This window comes from Acomys russatus, chromosome 31 (assembly GCF_903995435.1).
Source record: "Acomys russatus chromosome 31, mAcoRus1.1, whole genome shotgun sequence".
In the NCBI taxonomy this organism is placed as follows: domain Eukaryota; kingdom Metazoa; phylum Chordata; class Mammalia; order Rodentia; family Muridae; genus Acomys; species Acomys russatus.
In genome coordinates this window covers 12,927,022-12,947,602 of record NC_067167.1, presented here as the reverse complement: position 1 = coordinate 12,947,602, position 20,581 = coordinate 12,927,022, and the positions used below count along the sequence as shown (strand labels likewise).

General features: G+C 43.3%; 1 protein-coding gene across 1 annotated transcript in view; it reads right to left on the bottom strand.

Moving 5' to 3' along the window:
- Positions 1-18,778, bottom strand: part of Bltp3b (bridge-like lipid transfer protein family member 3B) — a 72,739-nt gene extending 53,961 nt beyond the window's left edge. The window contains exon 1 of the mRNA XM_051139945.1: positions 18,501-18,778. Within this exon, the coding sequence (XP_050995902.1) occupies positions 18,501-18,544 (44 nt within the window). The 5' untranslated portion in view covers positions 18,545-18,778. The remainder of the gene's footprint in view (positions 1-18,500) is intronic.
- Between the last annotated feature and the right edge of the window lie 1,803 nt (positions 18,779-20,581).

Here is a 20,581-nt window from a genome sequence, read left to right as displayed (position 1 = left end):
AGGATTTCCCTGAGTAGCCCTAGTTGTCCTAGACTCGCTTTGTAGACCAGGCTGGCCTTGAACTCAAAGCAATCCATCTGCTTCTGCCTCCCCAGTGCTGGGATTAAAGGCGTGAGCCATCATGCCCAGCCCAGCAGCTGGTTTCTTACACTAGGTAAGTACTGTATAGTCTGAGCTATCTATTTTCTATTACCCATATATTTGGCTTATTTTACATATATTTCACTTACCATGCTTACCATTCACTTAATACCATGCTGCAGGAAAATGGTTTTGCAATCATATTTATGTGAGAATAAAAGAGGAAATGTACTGTGTATTGTATGTTTTCCCCACCTATACAAGGGGAAAACACCACAATAAACGATTAGGACTAGAGAGATGTGTCTACCTAAGCAGAGTCTGTTTCCTAAGTGTCCACTTGAAGTTCCCAGATAGTATAGTAATTCTCATGAACAGTATCAATGAAAGGCTCATAGTACTGGACTTGACTCAAAATAGAATTCATTATCATCTGAAATCAAGTTAATTATTTTAGCTCACTGAATAAGCACTAAATATCTGAAAAGACACATATATTTAAAGCTAAAATGTAAAGGAGGAGGGGGAAGATATCTACTCCAATGACTTAAATTTGTGAATATTTATTTGGAAGACAGAGAAGAATAGAACTGTAAAAATTTAAGTAGGTATGTTAACAGGAACTCAAATGATAATAAAGAAACATGTCTGGCCCAAATATGTCAAAGTTGGAACAGCTGCAGAGAAGGGAGTCATACCACAGAATAAAGATAAAATCAGCAGAACTCTTACTCATCTCATTTCCCCTCTCCCTCTCTCTCTCTCTCTCTCTCTCTCTCTCTCTCTCTCTCTCTCTCTCTCTCTCTCTCTCTCCCATTATTGAGGATATACCCCAGTTCCTCGCCTATGCTAGATGAGCATTCTAACCAGAAGCTCCAGCCCCAATAATTACTCAGAAAACTCAAACTACAGAATATAACTTCAATATTACATCAACATCATGACATGCAAAGAGGCTTATTTTAAAACTGTATGGCTCAGTGGTTAAGAGAACTGGCTACTCTTTCAGATGACTCAGGTTCAATTTCCACATGACAGTTCAAAGAGTCTCTAGCTCCAGCTCTGAGGAATGCAAATCCCTCTTCTGGCTTCCATGGGTGCCAGGCACAGTTGTAGGTATGTGTTACACAGGCATACATGCAAGCAAAACATCCATACACATAAAATAAAAACTAGAAAATATAACATAGAAGTACATGGCCAGCGAGCTAGCTCAGCAGGTAAAAGTGCTTGCTGCCAAGCCTGACAGCCTGGGTTTATTACCAGAAACCCACTTGTGGAAGGAGAGAACCAACTCCCACAAGCTGTTCTCTAACCTACACACACACACACACACACACACACACACACACACACACACACACACGTTTAAAAGTATACAAGTCATGTATTCTACCACTGTAACAAATATTAATATGAATTTGTGAATTGTAAAGGCATTCTAGTCTTTAAAGTATTTGTGTTTTATGTGCACGAGTGTCTTGCCAGCATGAATGTCTGTGTACCACATGAGGGTCTGGTGCCTGTTAAGTCAGAAGAGGGAGTTGGGTCCCCCTGAAACTTTGTAGTTGCAGAGAGCTGTGAGCCACCATGTGGGTGCTGAGAAATGAACCTAGGTCCTCCGCAAGAGCAAGGAGTGCTCTTAACCACTCAGCCATTTCTCCTGTCATATCTATCACATTTATATTTAAAAATACTTAAAACAAATAGCTTCAATTTTAACAAGTATCTTCTTTAGTCACACATGGCACATGAAAACAATTTTACCCCTGCTTAGTATAACAAAGCTATGCCACCTTCAGCAATAAAACTTACAAACAATTTAAGTTTATTTAAATTACACATTATATAATCAATGCATAATTATTATAGTCTAAATTACATCTAAAACATTGCATTGAATAATGGTTTAGGGAAAATAAAGGAAAGTTTCATATAATCAAAGATGAACCATTTATTTAAGGAGCACATCATAAACACGTGACAGGTAACATGTATATGCCTCCGTTCCTGATATATAAAAGGGAGATAAGAGACTGGTCTGAGGACTGTCCACATTAGACCATGTAAGATGCTGGAACAAGGCCTAACACACAGAAACTCAGCAAGTGTCAGCAACATTACCACTACGATACGGCTTTCCTAAAACCATGAACACTACACAATTACATAGCAATTTACTCTAATTCTCTTTACAAATGTTTTGGGCTTCATGAAGCTTCTGTGGAATACACCATAACTTAGAAGATACACATTTTTTATCTTATATTACACACTATAAACTTTAACCATATTTCTATCCACTTTCATGAAGTTGGTCTTGCAGTCCCATCACAAAAACAAAGCTCTCCAGGGTGGCACATGCCTGTAACCCAGCACTTGAGAGGTTCAGGATAAAGAATTCAAAGATGGCCAAGGCGGGGGCTTAGTCTCAGAACATGAGACACAGGCTAGCAGATCCTACACTTGAACACTTGAGTCCGATCCCGGAACCCACATGATGAAGGAAGAGAAGAACAAGCTGTCCTCTGACCTCCACATGCACACACACATACCCAACACAAAAATTAATAAAACTGAATAAAAACGTAATAAAAATTTAAAACAAGAACAAACACAAGACAAACCTCCAAATACTGTAGCTATTTATTTGCAAAAGCAACATGAAATAGCTATTTGTTATGTAAGCCATCTAAGTTAAATATAATGTGAAGGACAATGTAAAATTTTAGAGCTAAAAAGAATATTGGAGGGTTGGGCCCAGTGGCTTCTACCTGTAACTCTGAGGAGATGGAGGCAGAAGGGTCAGAAGTGCAAGGCTGGCCTAAGCTGCATAGTAAGCTTGAGGTCAGCCTCTACAAGGAAACAGAAACAAAGCAGGAACCATGGAGCACAAGCTTATAAACCCTCTTCTGACTCCCCGTGTGCCATCTTTTCCCATCCGTACAACTCACTCCCAAGACGCTGTTTTAAGATCATACCAGTAAAGCCAGGGCACGTTGGGGCACACTTTTAATCCCAGCACTGGGAGGCAGAGGCAGGTGGATCCAGTCTACAAAGTGAGTCCAGGACAGCCAAGGCTACACAGAGAAACCCTGTCTCAAAAAAGAAAAACAAAACAATCACACTAGTAAGCTTGCATTTCTTAAGTATTCTAAATACTCATGAGCATGCTTCTGCCTGGGGTGAGTGTCCACACACCCACACTATTCTTCTAAAGGGTTCATCCTGCATCCTGAGAATATGCTACCAAATAACAGCTGTAATTAGAAACAGGCACCTCTATCATATTGTATTTCACAGTATGCCACCAAAGTCTAGATTTTACAAAGAATCTAACAATTCATGTCAAATAGTTTAAAGGGTGGTTTTTTTTTTTTTTTGTTTTTATTTTTGTTTTTCCTCTCAGGCTAGAGAGATGACTCAAAGGTTAAGAGCACTGACTGCTCTTCCAGAAGATCTGGGTTCAATTCCCAGCAACTACATTGTGGCTCATAACAATCTATAATGAGATCTGTTGCCCTTCTTCTGGCATGCAGACATACATGTGGGCAGATCATTTATACATAGTATATAAATAAATAAACATTTTAAAGCTTTTTTTCTACTAGTTATCTAAACTACAGTTCTTAGATGGAGTCCATATTTTAGCAAATTGTTAAGGGTTCTAAACACAGGAAAGGAAAATAACCACTGTACTAAAGAAATATGTTTAGCCATGTAGAAAATAAAACTGGACAAAAAATAAAAGATGTGGTGGCACACACCTTTATTCCCAGTATTTGGTAGTCAAGACAGGTAGATCTCTGAATCTGAGGCAAACCTGATCTACAAAAGAGTCCCAGGTCAACAAGGACTACATAGTGAGACCCTGTTTCTACAACTTTATTTTTGTTAAATTTTTAAAATTTGTTATTCATAAGCAAATACTTCTTGAGTGAGTGCCCACCACTATTTTCTAGGAAGCACCGCAAACATGGGAAGGTACACACTAAACATGGGAAGGTACACACTAAACATGGGAAGGCACACACTAAACACTTTGAAACGCGTCTTTAACTACAGCTAGCTCATCTAGCGTTCGACATGAGACTGGTGTGTTAAATTCTGTCCTTTCCTCCTGAAACATTAATATATTACCTCAGGATCAAACTGACTGATAACAACTGTGGCTGAGAAAGAAACAAATCAACATTTTAGAACAGAAGCCTTCAAAATTATTCTTCTCAATATCCCCAGTTCTCCCAAGCTGGACACACACATACACACACACACACACACACACACACACACACACACACACACTGAGTGCAAAAGTGCAATCATTAGCTAGGCTGTTTGTCTTTACAAGGATCAAACTCAATACAGAGCTGAGCACGTAGCTCAGCAGCAGAGCTCTTGTGTAACAGTCTATGGTCCTGAGTTTGATTCCCTAGCACCGGAAAAGAACATCATTACATATGCAGACATAGTAAGTCAGGATGGTTATACAGGCTTGTGCTCCACCGTATTCCTAACACTATGTCTAGGAAGATAACGTGCCTTCTTTTGTTTTCTCCTAAGACAGGCTCTGGCAGGCCTGGAACTCCCTTCCTAGACAAAGCTGGCTTTGAACTCAGAGATTTCTGCCTGCCTCTGGCCCCCAAATGTCATCACACCAGACTTACAATAGACCAGATTTTAAAGTCAATGAGAAAGGAACTTCTGGAAATACTTTCCCAAATCTGACGGCCAGATTATCTGTCTAACAAAAAAAATTTTTTTTTTCCTTTTCAAGACAGGGTTTCTTGTGTAGCCTTGGCTGTCCTAAACTTGCTTTGTAGACCAGGCTGGCCTTGAACTCACCGAGACCATCTGCCTGCCTCTTCCCCACCCCACCCCCCACCCCCAGTGCTAGAATTACAGGCGTGTGGAATTACGCCCAGTTTAAGAATTAAATTATTTTTGCTGACTCATTTCTTTTTATTTTATATGCACTGACGTTCTACCTGCACGTCTGCCTGTCTGTACAGGGGTGTCAGAGCCCCTGGAAGCAGAATGACAGACAGCTGTGAGCTGTGCTGTGGGTGCAGGGCCTCTGGAAGGGCAGCCAGTGCTCTTACCTGCTGAGCAATCTCCAGCCCCTAAGAGCACTGGATTCTTCTTAATTTACAACTAAATACATCTTTACACAGTCCATGAAATGCATTATACAGCCATTAAGATTGGGCCTCTCAAAACTAAGAAACAAGTGAGGCTCTTCTACAGAGACGTGCACGGCCCTCTTTACGCAATGCCATGCTTCTTTTACCTGATCACAACCTCCTTTTCATCAGCACTCGTTCCTTTCCTTCCTTTCTTTTAGAGGTTTTTGGGGGTTTTTTGTTTGTTTGTTTGTTTGTTTTACTATCCTGAGAGAGAAAGAGGGAGAAAGCCTGTGTGGGTCTGCATATGTATAGCAATGTGCACGTGGATAGCATATGTATGTAAATTACACATGTGTGCTGAGGTCAGAGGACAAATTCCAGCAGCTGGCTCTTCTTGGAGGTTGGTCTGGTGCTATGTACTCAAATGCTACATTTCAGACCCCAAGATCTGGCTGCATCTAGACAAGCAGCACCAATCTTTATTCTGTGAATCTTGCTCCCCAATTTAAAGTTGATTGGTCAACAAAGCTGCTGACAGCCAATTACTGGGCAGAAGAGAGGAAGGCTGGTTATCTCAGATAGGGACCACAAGGCTAGAAGGAAAGAGAGAAGAGCAGAAGGGGCAGAGGAAGAAGGTCGCCATGAGGGCCCTGAGGGATGGACGGCCTGATAGAGCAGATCTGGGCCAGATAGGACAAACATTGGCAAGTAACTTGGGGTGCATGGCTGAGATGTAGCCAGACCGGCTTAGAAAAGGAGTTTAAGGGTACAGGCCCAGTCAGTGTGCTTTAAAGCTTATTATAAATCTAAAATGTCTGTGTCTTTTATTCAGGAACTAAACGGTCTGAAGTGGGACGGAACCCACAATTGTTATTTAGAAGCAAAGGAGGGCATAGCAAATGCCTCCCAAAATAACTCTACTGTAAGCTCTCTCCTGAAATGGAGCTCAGGTTGCCAGGAAGACTGCTGGGATTACAGCTATGTCGACGCATGGCTGTAGGAAATATGAAATTTTAAGATATACATTTAAGAGGGTGTGTAACATGTAGAAATTAAAGGTTTAAATAAATTTAAGTAGCTCCATGAGTCAATACTGTTAAGAAAGCAATTCTCCCCAAATAGATACAAATTTAAGGTAACTAAAAAGCAAACTTTCATCAGGATTTGTGGTAGAAATATGCTGATTTTAAAATTCATACAGAAATACACAAGACCTACAATAGCTTTCAAGTAGATGAGCAAAGTTAGTGGCATTATACCAATTCAGTATTCATCAAAAGATACAGTAACCAAATTAGCCTGATACCAGTATAAATAAATAATGGAGCAATGAAACCCAATACAGCTTTCAAAAATAGACCCAAATTTATAGTGAGGTGATTTCCAACAAATGAACAAAAACAATTCCCTGTGAAAGGGGGTATTTTTTAAATGGTCTGTGTAAGAGCCAGGGCCCAGCATACAGTAACGAGGCATAATGGGCTTCACTGCATCATTTCCATACGTGTATGTAATATATTTTGATGCTATTCACTCCACACCTCCCTCTTGATTCCTCCCACTCCCATTATTTCCTGCCTTTTCCCAAATAGTCTCTCTTGTGCTTTCATGTCTTTTTTTTTTTTTTTTTTTTTTTTGGATTTGGTCTTGGTGACTCAGTGAGTTTAATAAGGGTTGCTTACAGGAGCACGGGTGAGGGGCTACCTACAGGAGCACGGGTGAGGGGCTACCTACAGGAGCACGGGTGAGGGGCTACCTACAGGAGCACGGGTGAGGGGCTACCTACAGGAGCACGGGTGAGGGGCTACCTACAGGAGCACGGGTGAGGGGCTACCTACAGGAGCACGGGTGAGGGGCTACCTACAGGAGCACGGGTGAGGGGCTACCTACAGGAGCACGGGTGAGGGGCTACCTACAGGAGCACGGGTGAGGGGCTACCTACAGGAGCACGGGTGAGGGGCTACCTACAGGAGCACGGGTGAGGGGCTACCTACAGGAGCACGGGTGAGGGGCTACCTACAGGAGCACGGGTGAGGGGCTACCTACAGGAGCACGGGTGAGGGGCTACCTACAGGAGCACGGGTGAGGGTTACCTACAGGAGCACAGGTAAGGGCTACCTACAGGAGCACGGGTGAGGGGCTACCTACAGGAGCACGGGTGAGGGGCTACCTACAGGAGCACGGGTGAGGGGCTACCTACAGGAACATGGGCATCTTGCCAGTGGCTGCACCATGGAAGAAAATGTCTCTCCATCCACTTTTGTTTACTCAGTGCCTACTGAGCATGTAAATTCCCTTTGTAAATGCTAGAAAATCAAACAATTTTGAATAGCCAGTTTTTTCAGCATAAGAACTCAAAGCACGCCGGGCAGTGGTGGCAAATGCCTTTAATCCCAGCACTTGGGAGGCAGAGGCAGGTGGATCTCTGTGAGTCAGAGGCCAGCCTGGTCTACAGAAAGAGTTCCAGAACAGCTAGAGCTGTTACACAGAGAAACTCTGTCTGGGAAAAAAAAAAAGGACTCAAAGCACAGAAGAGGGTGGGGCCCACAGACCACGAGCTCTGATCTACGCACAGACACATCCTGTTCAGTTTGTATGATTTTTTGCAAAAGATATGAAAATGTTTCTAACGTTAAAAACAGGAAGGAGACACCTGGCATGGTGGCACATGCCTTTAATCCCAGCACTCAGGAGGCAGAGACAGGCAGATCACTGTGAGTTCAAGGCCAGCCTGGTCTACAAAGCGAGTCCAGGACAGCCAAGACTACACAGAGAAACCCTGTCTCGAAAAACCAAAAAAAAAAAAAAAAAAAAAAAAAGTACTGAGCAGAGTAAACAATACGTTAAAAAGGTGCAATGGAGAAAATGCAACAGACAGTGGTTGTGACTATACTTGATTGAGTGACTTACTACACGTATATACAAAATCAGAACCATTCTTGAATGCCTTTATAAACAAACAAACAAACAAAACTATACCACTAAAGTCAATTTCAAAAGTTTCTACAAGTTTGGCAATTTTGCAGGGAGATCCAGATTTCTAAATGCCTACATAGAATCAAAACAGACAAAGATGGCAAACAGGGCTATTGTGCCAATGTAACTTCTCAGTAGCAAAAGGAACAAGCTTATTAACTGTTCCATTACTGCTAGCTCTGTGTGTGTGTGTGTGTGTGTGTGTGTGTGTACTAGCCAAGCTAGCCTTCAACTTGTGATGAGAGAGAATGTGTGTGTGTGTGTGTGTGTGTGTGTGTGTATGCTACTCAAGCTAGCCTTGAACTTGTGGTGAGAGAGAATGTGTGTGTGTTGAGAGACAGACAGAGAGACAGAGAAAGAGAAAGAGAGAGAGAGACAGAGAGAGAGAACACTGCCCAGGCTAGCCTTCAACTTGTGACTCTGCAACCTTGTTAACTGACTATTCCAATTGCTGGAACTCTGTGCAAGTGGCACAGCTCACCACTGATAATGAATCTTCAAGGTAAAGAACAGAATGGTGAAAAGGCTGCAAAACTGCAAACGGAACCGTTTCCGCATTTATGACTCTTCACTTAAATAATAAAAATCACAATTAATATTAAACACAAAATAAACTCTTAAGGCCTTCAGTGGAAAATAATAAGTTACCAAAAACAAATAGCTACCTGTTAATTATCAAACTCCTCTTTGCAAGATAAGAAAAGCATACTTACAACTTTCTGATTTGCCAAACCTTGTGCATAAAAAAATTAAAAAGACATTCTAAAAGAGGAGTTACATGAACTTGTAGCTATCTGGTTTTTTTTTTGTTTTGTTTTGTTTTGTTTTGTTTTTAATGAGATGATCATTATGTGGGGCACAATATGTGCTTACAGAAAGGAAAACAAAACTGGGGTACATAAGTATTACCTGAGGGCAGGAAATTCAGACAAATAGTCCCTATTCCTGGTGAGAGCAAGCAGTCAGCTGCCAGGTCTCTGAGACTCTTCTGGGACTCACTTGGGTGATTGTGCAATTCACAGAACACCAATCTCCACCACAGCCAGCAGGGAGCGCTGCAGGGAATGGGGACACAGGGGACACAGAAGGGGCAAGTTCAAGGGAAGGAAGGAAGAGGAGTGAAATATTCAGCTGTGAAGTGCTTACAAAAACACAGTTGTATCTCACACCAGATTACCTACAGGCAGACACTGCTCACATCTGAAAACAAGTTAGCCACTTAGGACTCCTCCCGAGCACTGGCGTTACTCTACTGTGTTATGTCCATTTCTTAATGTATATATAAAAAAAATAACAAATGTGAGATGGCTATGTGAAATAAAAGTTATATAAAGGCTGAACTGAATAATTTAACATAAATAAATTCAGATACTCTTCAAAACAAACAGCCCATAAATACAAATTAACACATCAGTTTAACTGCCAAAATCAGTGAAAACTAGTTCTCAAGTCAGAATAATGAAACATAATGTTACCTGTAAAAAAATCATCCAGCCTAGTGTGGGGGCTCACAACTGTACTGCCAGTACTCAAGAGCCAGAGGCAGGGGAACTGCTGTGAGTTCAAGACCAGTCTGGGCTACAAAGTATGTTCCAGGCCAGCCTATGGTGTGGTACTGGACCCTGCCTCGTAAGTGAAAAAGAAGAAAGGAAAGGAGAAAGGGAGAAAGAAAAAATAACTCATAAACCAAAGAACACTCCAGTAATGAATTATATCTGTATATCCAAGTACATTAACAGGTCTGGAGAAATACATCAGCAGTTAGTAACACTGGCTATTCTTCCAGAGGACCCAGGTTCGATTCCCAGCTTCTACAGCATGGCTCACAAGTGTCTATAACACCAGTTCCAGGGAATCTGACACCCTCTTCTGTCCTCCAGGAACACCTTGAATATGTGGTACACAGACATACATTCAGGCAAAACATTCATAAGCATAAAATAAAATAAAATAAATCTCAAAAAAAAAAAAAAATAGCCAGGCAGTGGTGGCACATGTCCTTATAATCCCAGCACTTGGAAGTCAGAGACAGATGGATCTCTGTGAGTTCGAGGCTAGCCTGGCCACAAAGTACAGATCCAGGACAGCCAGGGCTGTCACACAAAGAAATCCTGTCTCAAAAGAATTAAAAGCATATTAGAGAACCAATGTATTGCCAAGAAATTTTTAATCTAAATTCTCTGAATGCCAGTCTTTTTTTTTGTTTTGTTTTGTTTCAAGTCAGGGTTCCTCTGTATAACCACCCTGGCTGTAGACCAGGCTGGCCTAAAATTCACAGCTCACAGCTAAGATTCAAGGCATGTGCTATCATGCCAAGCTCAGTCAGTTTTTTTTAACCTACCAGAAAGGTACTGAGAACAAGCAATTTATATCCTATGTGCTTTATGGAGGTCAAAGTAATCTGGCTTTTAAATTTTTTGTCTATTTTACTCAATCTCTTGGGTGTGGGGTGGGGGGCGCAGCCGGACAGGATGGAAAGAGTGCACACGGATATGCTTATCTGGTACCTATAGAGGCCAGAGGAGGGCATCAGATCCCCTCAAAGCGGCATTAAGGATGGCTGTGAACCACTATGGCTACTGGGAACAGAAAAGAGTTCCTCTGTATGAACAGCAGGTGCTCTTAACTGCTGAGCCATCTCCAGGCCTCCCCCTCTATAAATGTATCTCTCCAGGCTATTGTGTTTCTGGACAACTTTTGCATTCCATTTCTACCAAAGAAGCTAAAGAAGCAACGAGGAACAACACAATCAGAGTCTTCTGCCCATAAACAGAATGCAAACTCCAGAAATCAACAACAGAACTGTTGTTTTAGTATACACACACACACACACACACAACACACACACAAACACCAAATGAGCCTTAAAAATGAACATCAGATCAGTCAAGACTGCTTCATTACAACTTGCCCACGAGAACCGCGCTTGTCCTATGAAGCCTGAGTAAAGATGATCTGTCATAAGGGGATCTAGACAACCTAGTTTCAGGAACAGGGTAAAAGTGAAGCATTTGGGTGGGGGGATCAGAAGCCGATTGGATGGCCTCAACAAATGCCAACCCACACTTCATCCTGCAATAACCACCTCTGCACGAAACAAAAGATCACCACACAGAAACACTTGCACTGTTACTGCCAGACTAAATGGATGCACAGTCTAGGTCAGGTCATAAATTTAAAAGGGAGGACATTTCCATTTCATAACGAACATTGACGCAAACTGACATATTCAAAACCAAACTCTAGTTCTCTGATAGCTTGCTCCCCCAGCAGTCATCTCCAACTTGGCAACGGCAATTGCATCTTGTCAGTGGCATCCATTACTGCTCTTAAGAGAAAGAACTCTTCATCTGTGTCTTATCTGTTGGTCAATGCTGGCCCTACCATCAAAGTTCATCCAGAAACTGCCTCGCACAAATATTATTTTTTTTACCTGTCTTCACTGACCTTGTTTTTCCTTCTCTTGTCCTGTTTCTCATATAGCTGCCAGAGTAAATCTTGGCTGAAAACCTTCCAGTGGTTTCCAACCTCACTTCAGTGTAAATAAAAGCCAGTCATTGCCAGTTTCCATGTTGATACTGGACATAAGGAAACTTTGTTCCAGTAATTATAGAAATAAAGCCTGCAACTAGGGGCTAAAGAAATGGCTCAGTCGTTAAGAACAATGGCTGGTCTTCCAGAGGATTAGGTTTGGTTCCTAGGACCCACAGGAAGGACAGAATTCCTGGTGGTATAAGAGCCATGCCTTCTACCTTGGCTGTGCTGGCCTCTAACTCACAAAGGAGCCAGGAATGACCTTGAACGTCCTGAGTCTCCTTATCCAGCAGATACATACTAGGATTACAGGCATGTACTAGCACGTCTCCCCACGTCAAATGTGGAGCCCAAACTCTGTGCACACTAGCCAAGCGTTCTGCGTCTGAAGTTGGAGAGCCCCATCACAAAAGTCTGTATCCACACTTCAACATGATCTGGACTGTGTTACCGGCAGACGCAGCGCACACCCAGGGCTTCAGGCATGCCAAACCAGCTCCTCAGCACTGAGGCACAGGCCCCAGCCGTGGCCTGTTTTCTTTCCTACTCCACTCTACTTTAACTCACTGAAGGCCTCAACATATTTCAAAATGACAAGCACGCTACCACCCCCGAGCTGTCCGCACTGGCTCCCACCTCCTCTTTCAGGGTCGAGCACTACTGAGCGCCACATTCAGGACTAACTGCAAACCTCATCCCTGCCTTCCCTTTCTGTTACTTTTTAAAACTGCACTTAACACACGCTGTTACATGTCTCACTGTCTACTATTATTGATTACCCCATCCTCTAATTAAAATGTAAACACTGTGAGTTGGGGAATGTCTCTTTCTCACTGCTATGTTCTCAGTACTACAGAGCAGTAATAGTTCATATGAAGTAGGCATGCAGTAACTTCTTTAAAAACTAGTTACTAGGAATTACATTAAAATGAAGAGTATAGAAAAACAAAATACTTCTTAATAATCTCAAATCTTATGAATGTAAATTCATTTGCAATCCAAAAAGTAACTCAGTTGATCTAAGTAAACCATCTCTCACAAATTTCATACAGCAGTGTGGTTTAGAAATAGGCTAAAAACCCTATTAAGCTTCCTAGACTAGAATATAATCAACTAAAATCCTTGCATCTCTAATGCTCAATTCGTGGTATATATATATATATATAAGTGCTCAGGAACTGAAATACAGGTATTCCTACAAATTGTCAGGCATTATCACAAAATGTGGGCTTGAATTGACAGCACTTAGAAGCTGGAGGCAGGACGATCAAGAGTTCCAAGCAAGGGCTGATGTGATGGCTCAGAGTAAGGATGCTTCCACCAAGCCTCATGACCTGAGTTCTGTTCTCAGGACCCACATGGAAGAAACCCAACTCCCACAAGTTGTCCTCTAACTTTCCACATGCACACCATGGCATGCATGCACCCACCCACACAATAAATAAATACTTAAAAGATGTTAAGAGTTGCAAGCAAGAGGCTAGAGAGATGACTCAGAGGTTAAGAGCACTGGCTGTTCTTCCAAAGGTCCTGAGTTCAAGTCCCAGCACTGACATGGTGGCTCGCAGTCTATAATGAGATCTAGTGCTCTCTTCTGGCATGCAGGCAGAATAATGTATAAATAATAAATAAATACATTTTTTTTAAAAAAAGAGTTGCAAACAAGGCTGTGTTGTATAGCAAGACCTTGCCTCAAAAACAAAACAAACAACAACAAAGTATGTGAAAGTCTTTGACTAGCGATTTAATTATTTGAGAAAGTGACTGTGTACATGTTTGTATATGGACATATATGTGTGCGCAGAGATGTGGAGGCTAGAAGTTAACACCTGGTGTCTTCCTCAATCACTCCCATTTTTACCTTTTGAGATTGTGAGAATGTGACTGTCTCGCCGAACCTGGAGCTCACCAATTCAGTTAGACTAGCAGGCCAGCAAGCTCCAAAGAACCTCCTGTCTCCACCTTCCCAGCGCAGGGATTAAAGGCACACACTGAGGCATGAGGTTTTTATGTGGGAGGTGGGGACCTGAACTCAGGTCCTCATGGTTGAGCAGCAAGCCCTTTACCCACAAGCCATCTCCCTTGTAAACTGTCCCTTCTCCTTAGTTTACAATGCAACTCATACTGTGACATTCAGGTTGACTTTCTACTTCTATCCTTGCAGCTGGCCTGGACCCAGAACCTTTCCAAACTTGGTTTGTGAAAGCAATAAACAGTTATAAGGTTCTGAAGGATATTAGCATCCTTCCAACACATTAGTTTTCAGCATAAGTAACTCTAAGTCCATATATATATATTTTTTTTTTCACTTTTGATATTGTTCTTGAACCTAGACCCCACAAACAAGACTTCTATACTAACTGCATTCTTCTATTCGCTGGAATTACTTATTAGCAGCCACCCACCTCCAGGTACAATGAAGTTTAGCTTCCTTAACACAGCAAATGAGGCCCATGAAGGTCTCATTTAGTTAAGCCTATTACTGACACCAAATGAGCAGCAATCTTGATTCAAAACAATCCTCTCCATAACCAGACCTGTGCTGTCTGTGACAGTTTGAATGAGAATGCTCCCCACAAGGCCCTACATTTAACTGTTAGGTCCTCAGTTGGTGGAGCTGTTTGGGAAGGGTTAGGAGGTGTGGCCTCATTAAAGGAGGGGAGTCACTGGGGCAGGGGTATTCCCACCTAGCTCTTTCTCTGCCTATCTCTTGTGGATCAGATGTGTCAGCCTCAGCTACTGCTCCAGCATTCCGTCTAACTGCCTGCTGCCGTGCTCCCTGACATGACTGTCACAGACTCACCCTGGGGAAACGTAAGCCCTCAATTAAATGCTTTCTTTTGTAAGTTGTCTTGGTCACGGTGCCTCTTCACAGCAATAGAAAGGTAACTAAGATACTCTTCAACTCTTTGACGTCGCAAATTCATCTATGAATAGCTAGAAGTGGGCCATAAAGATTTTCTCTCCCAAGAATGTAAAACTTAACAGGAAAGATCAGAGAGTAAGAGTCCTAAGATGGGGCTGGAGCGATGGCTCAGAGGTTAAGAGCACTGACTGCTCTTCCAGAGGTCCTGAGTTCAATTCCCAGCAACCACATGGTGGCTCACAACCATCTATAATGTGGTCTGGCACCCTCTTCTAACATGCAAGTGTACATGCAGGCAGAGCACTGTATACATAATAATAAATAAATAAATCTTCAAAGAAAAAAAAAAGAGTCCTAAGAAATGAGTCAGTTTGCAATTTTCAACGAGGAGCAGCTTTATGCCTCAGAGAACTTTTGGAAACTCCCCAGGAAAGAGCTGTCTAGTCTACGATCTGAGACTGACAGGTCTTGCTCTAAGACAAAGGCCCAGGGCCTCTTCTAGGGAGATTCATGGAGTCCAGCCCATCTCAGGGTTTGTGGTCAGATCTTCCTCTAAATCTGTGACCCACCCAGCAGCTTCAACTACATTTCCCTTTTACTTAAATAGACACAGTTCTGTCATCTGAAGACAAAATAACCTTAGCTAGCGGAAGTTATCTAGCGCAATTATTTGATAAGCATCTACATATTTTACACCAGCTCCTCAGCCCTCCAGCTGCAAAAGATGAGTTTTTATTTTACAGGTCTGTGCTGCGCATGACAGTGAGTGTCTGGCAGCATCCCAGGCCTCTACCTTCAAAACAACTGCCCAATGTGTCCGTGGTTGACAATCACTACTTCAAACAGGATAGACGCCTCCCCATGAGGCTCAGCCTGCCAGGCAAACTCCTCCTCTCCAGAAAACCCTCTGTATACTATCTTGTGTCCAGAGGCTAAGGAACAGGAAGCAGCTTCTGTACTTGGCTCTTCCTTATCACTTTCATAGCCCAGCTGAAGCAAATGTGTATCTTTTGTCCCTGCACATAAACCTACCCTCATGTACACAGAGAGTAACAAACAGCTCTAAAGGTGAAATGAAATGGAGTTCCTGATCACTCTTTCTTTCTTACATTTGCTTGAACATTTTAAAGAACCTCCTATTCCCAGATTGGGAGAGAGAGAGGGAGAGAGAGAGAGAGAGAGAGAGAGAGAGAGAGAGAGAGAGAAAGAAAGAGAGAAAGAGATATTCCCCTGTTAACTTCTGTCAACACAAACCCTGTGCTAATCTAAAAAGTCTGGGTTAACTTCTACTTGAGAGGCTTTTCCTGTTTCATTTCTCTTTAAAAAAATATATGACGTCAAAACTCTTCCTCCCTCTTCACACCCCATAGTCAGTTCAGATCAGTCGAGTATACAAGCTTTTCATTAACGCAAGAGGCACTTAGAAAGCAGACATAAGTCAAGAAGTGGAGATGTGGACTAATAACACTTAAACCAGTCAGTATTTACTTAAAGTGTAAAGTATGTGTCAATCGCTTACAAAGCAATTCCTCTTCCACACTTTCCAACATGCCAGCTTCGAAAGTACTGCCTGGCCTCCAATAATGCTAGTTTCAATCTTAAAATCTTCAGGTACATTCAGAGCCAACGGTCTATCTTTCTAAATCTTCCTTCCAGGAAGAATCCACACAAGAGAGCCTGTAAGGACCTAGACATTTTCCTCATCTTCTCAGTGACAGGACAGGTACTGACCCCTCCCTCCCCCAGTGGATTCCAGTACTGCAGGCCGGCCTCAGACTCACTATGTGTCTAAGGATGAGTGATCTGGAATTGACAGCCTCTGCCTCCTGAGCACTGGGACTACAGGTATCTGTCATCACACCCGGTTTATGAGGTGTTGGGGATTGAGCCCAGGGTATCTTGCAGGCTAAGCCAGCACTCTACTGAGCCTGGTGAACTGAGTTCCATCTCCAGAATGCAGATGGTGGTAGGTGAGAACCAGCTTCTGTAGATTGTTCTCAGACTTCCATGCATAGGCTGGATCAGACACATATGTGCACATCTGGGCATGCACAGGAGGCTTACAATCTTTTTAAAAAAAAACAAAAAACAAAACAAAAACTACAAAGCAAGTCCAGGCCAAGACTACACAGAGAAACCATGCCTTGAAAAACCAAATATAAATAAATAAATAAATAAATAAAAACTGAAAGTTATTTCTCTGTTAAAAAGAAAGAATATGCTAGTGTTTAAGAAGCTTTCTGATTTAAAAAGAGATGCTAATTATTAACTGACATATAGTTGTAAGAAATCACGATGATTATAACATAATCCTAAGGATTTAATTACACTCCTGCTCTTAGGAGTTCTTCCCAAATGGACTTATACAAGAGCATTAAAGGATAATACCCTAAGGCATTTATCGATTGAATTAAATGTTCTTCTAGGCATACGGAGTGGTTCAGTACCATTAGCCTTGGGAGAGAAAGAAGCAACCAAATCACTGTCTATGCATCTGAATTTTCTTATGGAATTAGTTATAGGAAAAGGTGACACATATCTCAGATGAACTGGACTTAGCCTAAGTAATAGAAGTTCTTTTAAAGAGATAAAAGTTTCTTTTAAACTAAGATAGCAAAAAAAAAAAAAAAAAAAAAAGGCTCAGTATTGCACTATCTATACAATTTTAAAAGAGTATTTCCAACAAGGCATGGTAGCACAGACCTGTAATCTCAGTACTCAGGAAGTTAAGGCAGGGTGACACTGCGCTTTAGGATAGCCTGGGATGTGTCATGAGTTACAGGACAGCCTGAGCTACATATCCTGCTTCTCTCTCTCTCTCTCTCTCTCTCTCTCTCTCTCTCTCTCTCTCTCTCTCTCTCTCTCACATCAGTGATATTAAGAACCAAATACATGGTCACAAACTTCGATATAGTTCGATACTTTATCCATATATACTATATGTCTTAAATCTTAGTCAATATAATGTCTGTCAGGGAAATATCTGCTGAATCACAGTATCACCTGTAATATGTATAAATAAATCCAGAGAATGAATGACTTGTGTTTACTGTACACGTCTATCATTATACCTGAGTAACTTCCTTTAATCAGCTAAAAAAAAAAAAAAAAAACCATTCATTAACTTACAAATAACAGAGGAGAGAAAGAGTTCCTAACCAACAGCTTTGGATTCCCTGTCACCAACTTGGAACAGGATCCTACATTTAGCCTGTGTCTTGAGACAGACATGGAGAAGCCAAGAGCAGTAACAAACTGCCAGTTTACTGAGTCATGTTTCTGACTAAAACTGTGTTATGAAATGGAAAGAATGACACGTCTGGGGGTTAAACACCACGGACGTCAACTCCCTGAATTAAAGGGTCTCGGAAAGCAGAAATCAGAAAAAAAAAACTCTTCAGCAAGAACGGATGCGGGACTGAAACGACTCCGAAAAGAACTTGCAAAACCGAGAAACTCTGCTGCTTATTCACCTAAAACAAATCCCAACTGTGCAAACAAGCACACCCTCCCCAGGCATCGGAGCGGGAACGCTAGGTAGGGGACACCGCGAACAATCACACGGTTAACGTTTCACTGGGAAGCCAGCCACAGCCCCAAGAGTACACACACACACACACACACACACACACCCTAGTAGTAGTCCTCGGTTAACGGAACCGCTCGACTCTGAGCCCCGGGAGCCGGACCTGGTGCCAGCCCACCCCATGTACCCAGCACCTGGGTGACGCCGGGGACGTCATCAGCCTCGGCGCAGGGGCGGCCCCCGGCGGAGACCCCGGCCCGCGGAGCCCCGCCGCCCTCCGCGTGACTCGTGAGGCCGGTCGGGGGGTCGCCACCAGCGACGGGAGAGCCAGGACCCGGGACCTGTAGACCCGGCTTCCAGGGGAGGGGGCCGGCCCCGCGCGCTCGCTGACCTGGAGAGGTGCTTCAAGATCTGTTTCTTGATGATGCCAGCCATGGTGCCAGCCCGGCTCGGGCGCCGCTCTCTCGCCGCTCCTCACAACCTCCTTTCTTCGCGGCGGTCTCCTCTCGGTCCCGCCTCACCGGGGCGGGGGGAGAGGCACCGGAGCGCTCACACTCTGGAGAGACCCGAGGCCCTGGCCGAAGCCACAGCCGCCGCAGCCGCCGCCGAGAGCCCGGAGCATGACGCTCAGGCCGCCGCGGCCGCCGCCAGCGCCATCTTGGCTGCAGCATCACCTAAGAGACCGGGGGCGGGGAGAAGAGCCGGGGGGCGGGGAGAGGAGCCGGGGGCGGAGCTATATCGAGGTGGGCGGGGCCTGTGGTAGTTCGGGGGTTCTTTGGTCCTGCCTGCCCACTTCGGACTCCTACCGAGTCCTCCGCTGGGTTCAGCAGGAACCACTTGGGCTTTCATCTTTCCTCACCTCTCCTAATCTTGTCTGTGCCTCTATCACTAGCCTTCTCCTTCTCCGAACTCAACTTTCTGCTCCACAAGTAGTTCTGCTTGCGTCGACTCTTTGGACCATCTCAGCTTATTACCTCAGTTTCTTAATGCCAAGATCCTTCCCTTAGCTTGTAACTACACCTTTGGGTGGAATTTAACGTTTCTATTAGCTTTTCTAACCCCTAAAGGAAGTACGATGGACAGCATGTCATATTTAACGGAATATAGCTAAAGACCTAGAAATCAGAAAGTTGCCGGGTAGTGGTGGCACACGCCTTTCAATCCCAGGACTCTGGAGGCAGAGAGGTCCGTGGATCTCTTGAGTTGGATGCCAGCCTGTTGCAGGACAGCCAGGGCTCCACCGAGAAACCCTGTCCTGAAGAAAGAAGAAGACAAAAAGAAATCAGAAAGTTTAGGGCTGTTAAGGTGGCTCAGCCAGAAAAAGTGCTTGTCATGCAAGACTGATGACCTGACCTTGACCAAACCACCAGGGTGGAATGAACCGATCCCGAAAGTTGTCCTCTGACCTCCACTTGCGTGTCGCCCAACCCGTGTGTGTGTGTCTGTCTGTCTGTCTGTCTCTGTCTGTCTGTCTGTCTGTCTGTCTCTCCTCTCTCTCTCTCTCTCTCTCTCTCTCTCTCTCTCTCTCTCTCTCTCTCTCTCTCTCACACACACACACACACACACACACACACACACACACACACACGGTGAAAAAATTTAAATTGAAGCCCTGATTCTAATATTTTTTTTCTAGCTATGTTAACCTGGAAAGGTCATTTTCACGCTGTGTATGTGTGTGACTTTGGGCACACAAGTGGAGGTCAGAGAACAGCCCTGGGGGTAAGGCTTTGCCTTCTTCTGGCTCTTAGTGAACAGCTGTGGCATTCTCCAGATTAGCTGGCTTTCCCAGGATTCTCCTGTTGGTCTCCTGTTCCCTCTCCCACATTTCCTAAAGAATATTGGGATTACAGACTTTGTGTGGCTTTGTGTGGATTCTCAAGATTCAAATCCAAGTTAGCATGGCAACTGTAATGTCTGCTAAGCCAGCTCACCCAGCCAGTTAGCCTCACTTTTTTGTTTGTTTTTCAAGACAGGTTTTCTCTATATAGCCTTGGCTGTCCTGGACTTGTTTTGTAGACCAGGCTGGCTTTGAACTTAGAGAGATCCACCTGCCTCTGTCTCCCTGAGTGCTGGGATTAAAGAGCCTCGCCTTTTTTTTTTTTTTTTTTCCTGTGCACCACCACCGCCCAGCAAGAGCCTCACTTTTAGTAATCTTTAAAGTATAGTGTCTACTCTCAGAGATGGTTTAGCAGGGGCCCTAGTAGGTGCCATTGGTATGTCTGGGCCATATTTGCCCGTCATTGGTTGCAGAAGCAGGTTTCAGGAAAAGATAGAAATCAATAAAATGTTTCATAAATAGTTGGCAGATAGACAGTGCAGCCATTTGATGTGGGAAAAGCCCGTATTAAAAAAGTTAACAATGCATAAAGGAGTCCAGGTTAGCAAACAAGAATTTGCTAATGCAAATGCTATGTATGAATGAAAGCAATCTGAGCTTTTTGAAAGTAATCAAGATGGGTGTGGTGACAC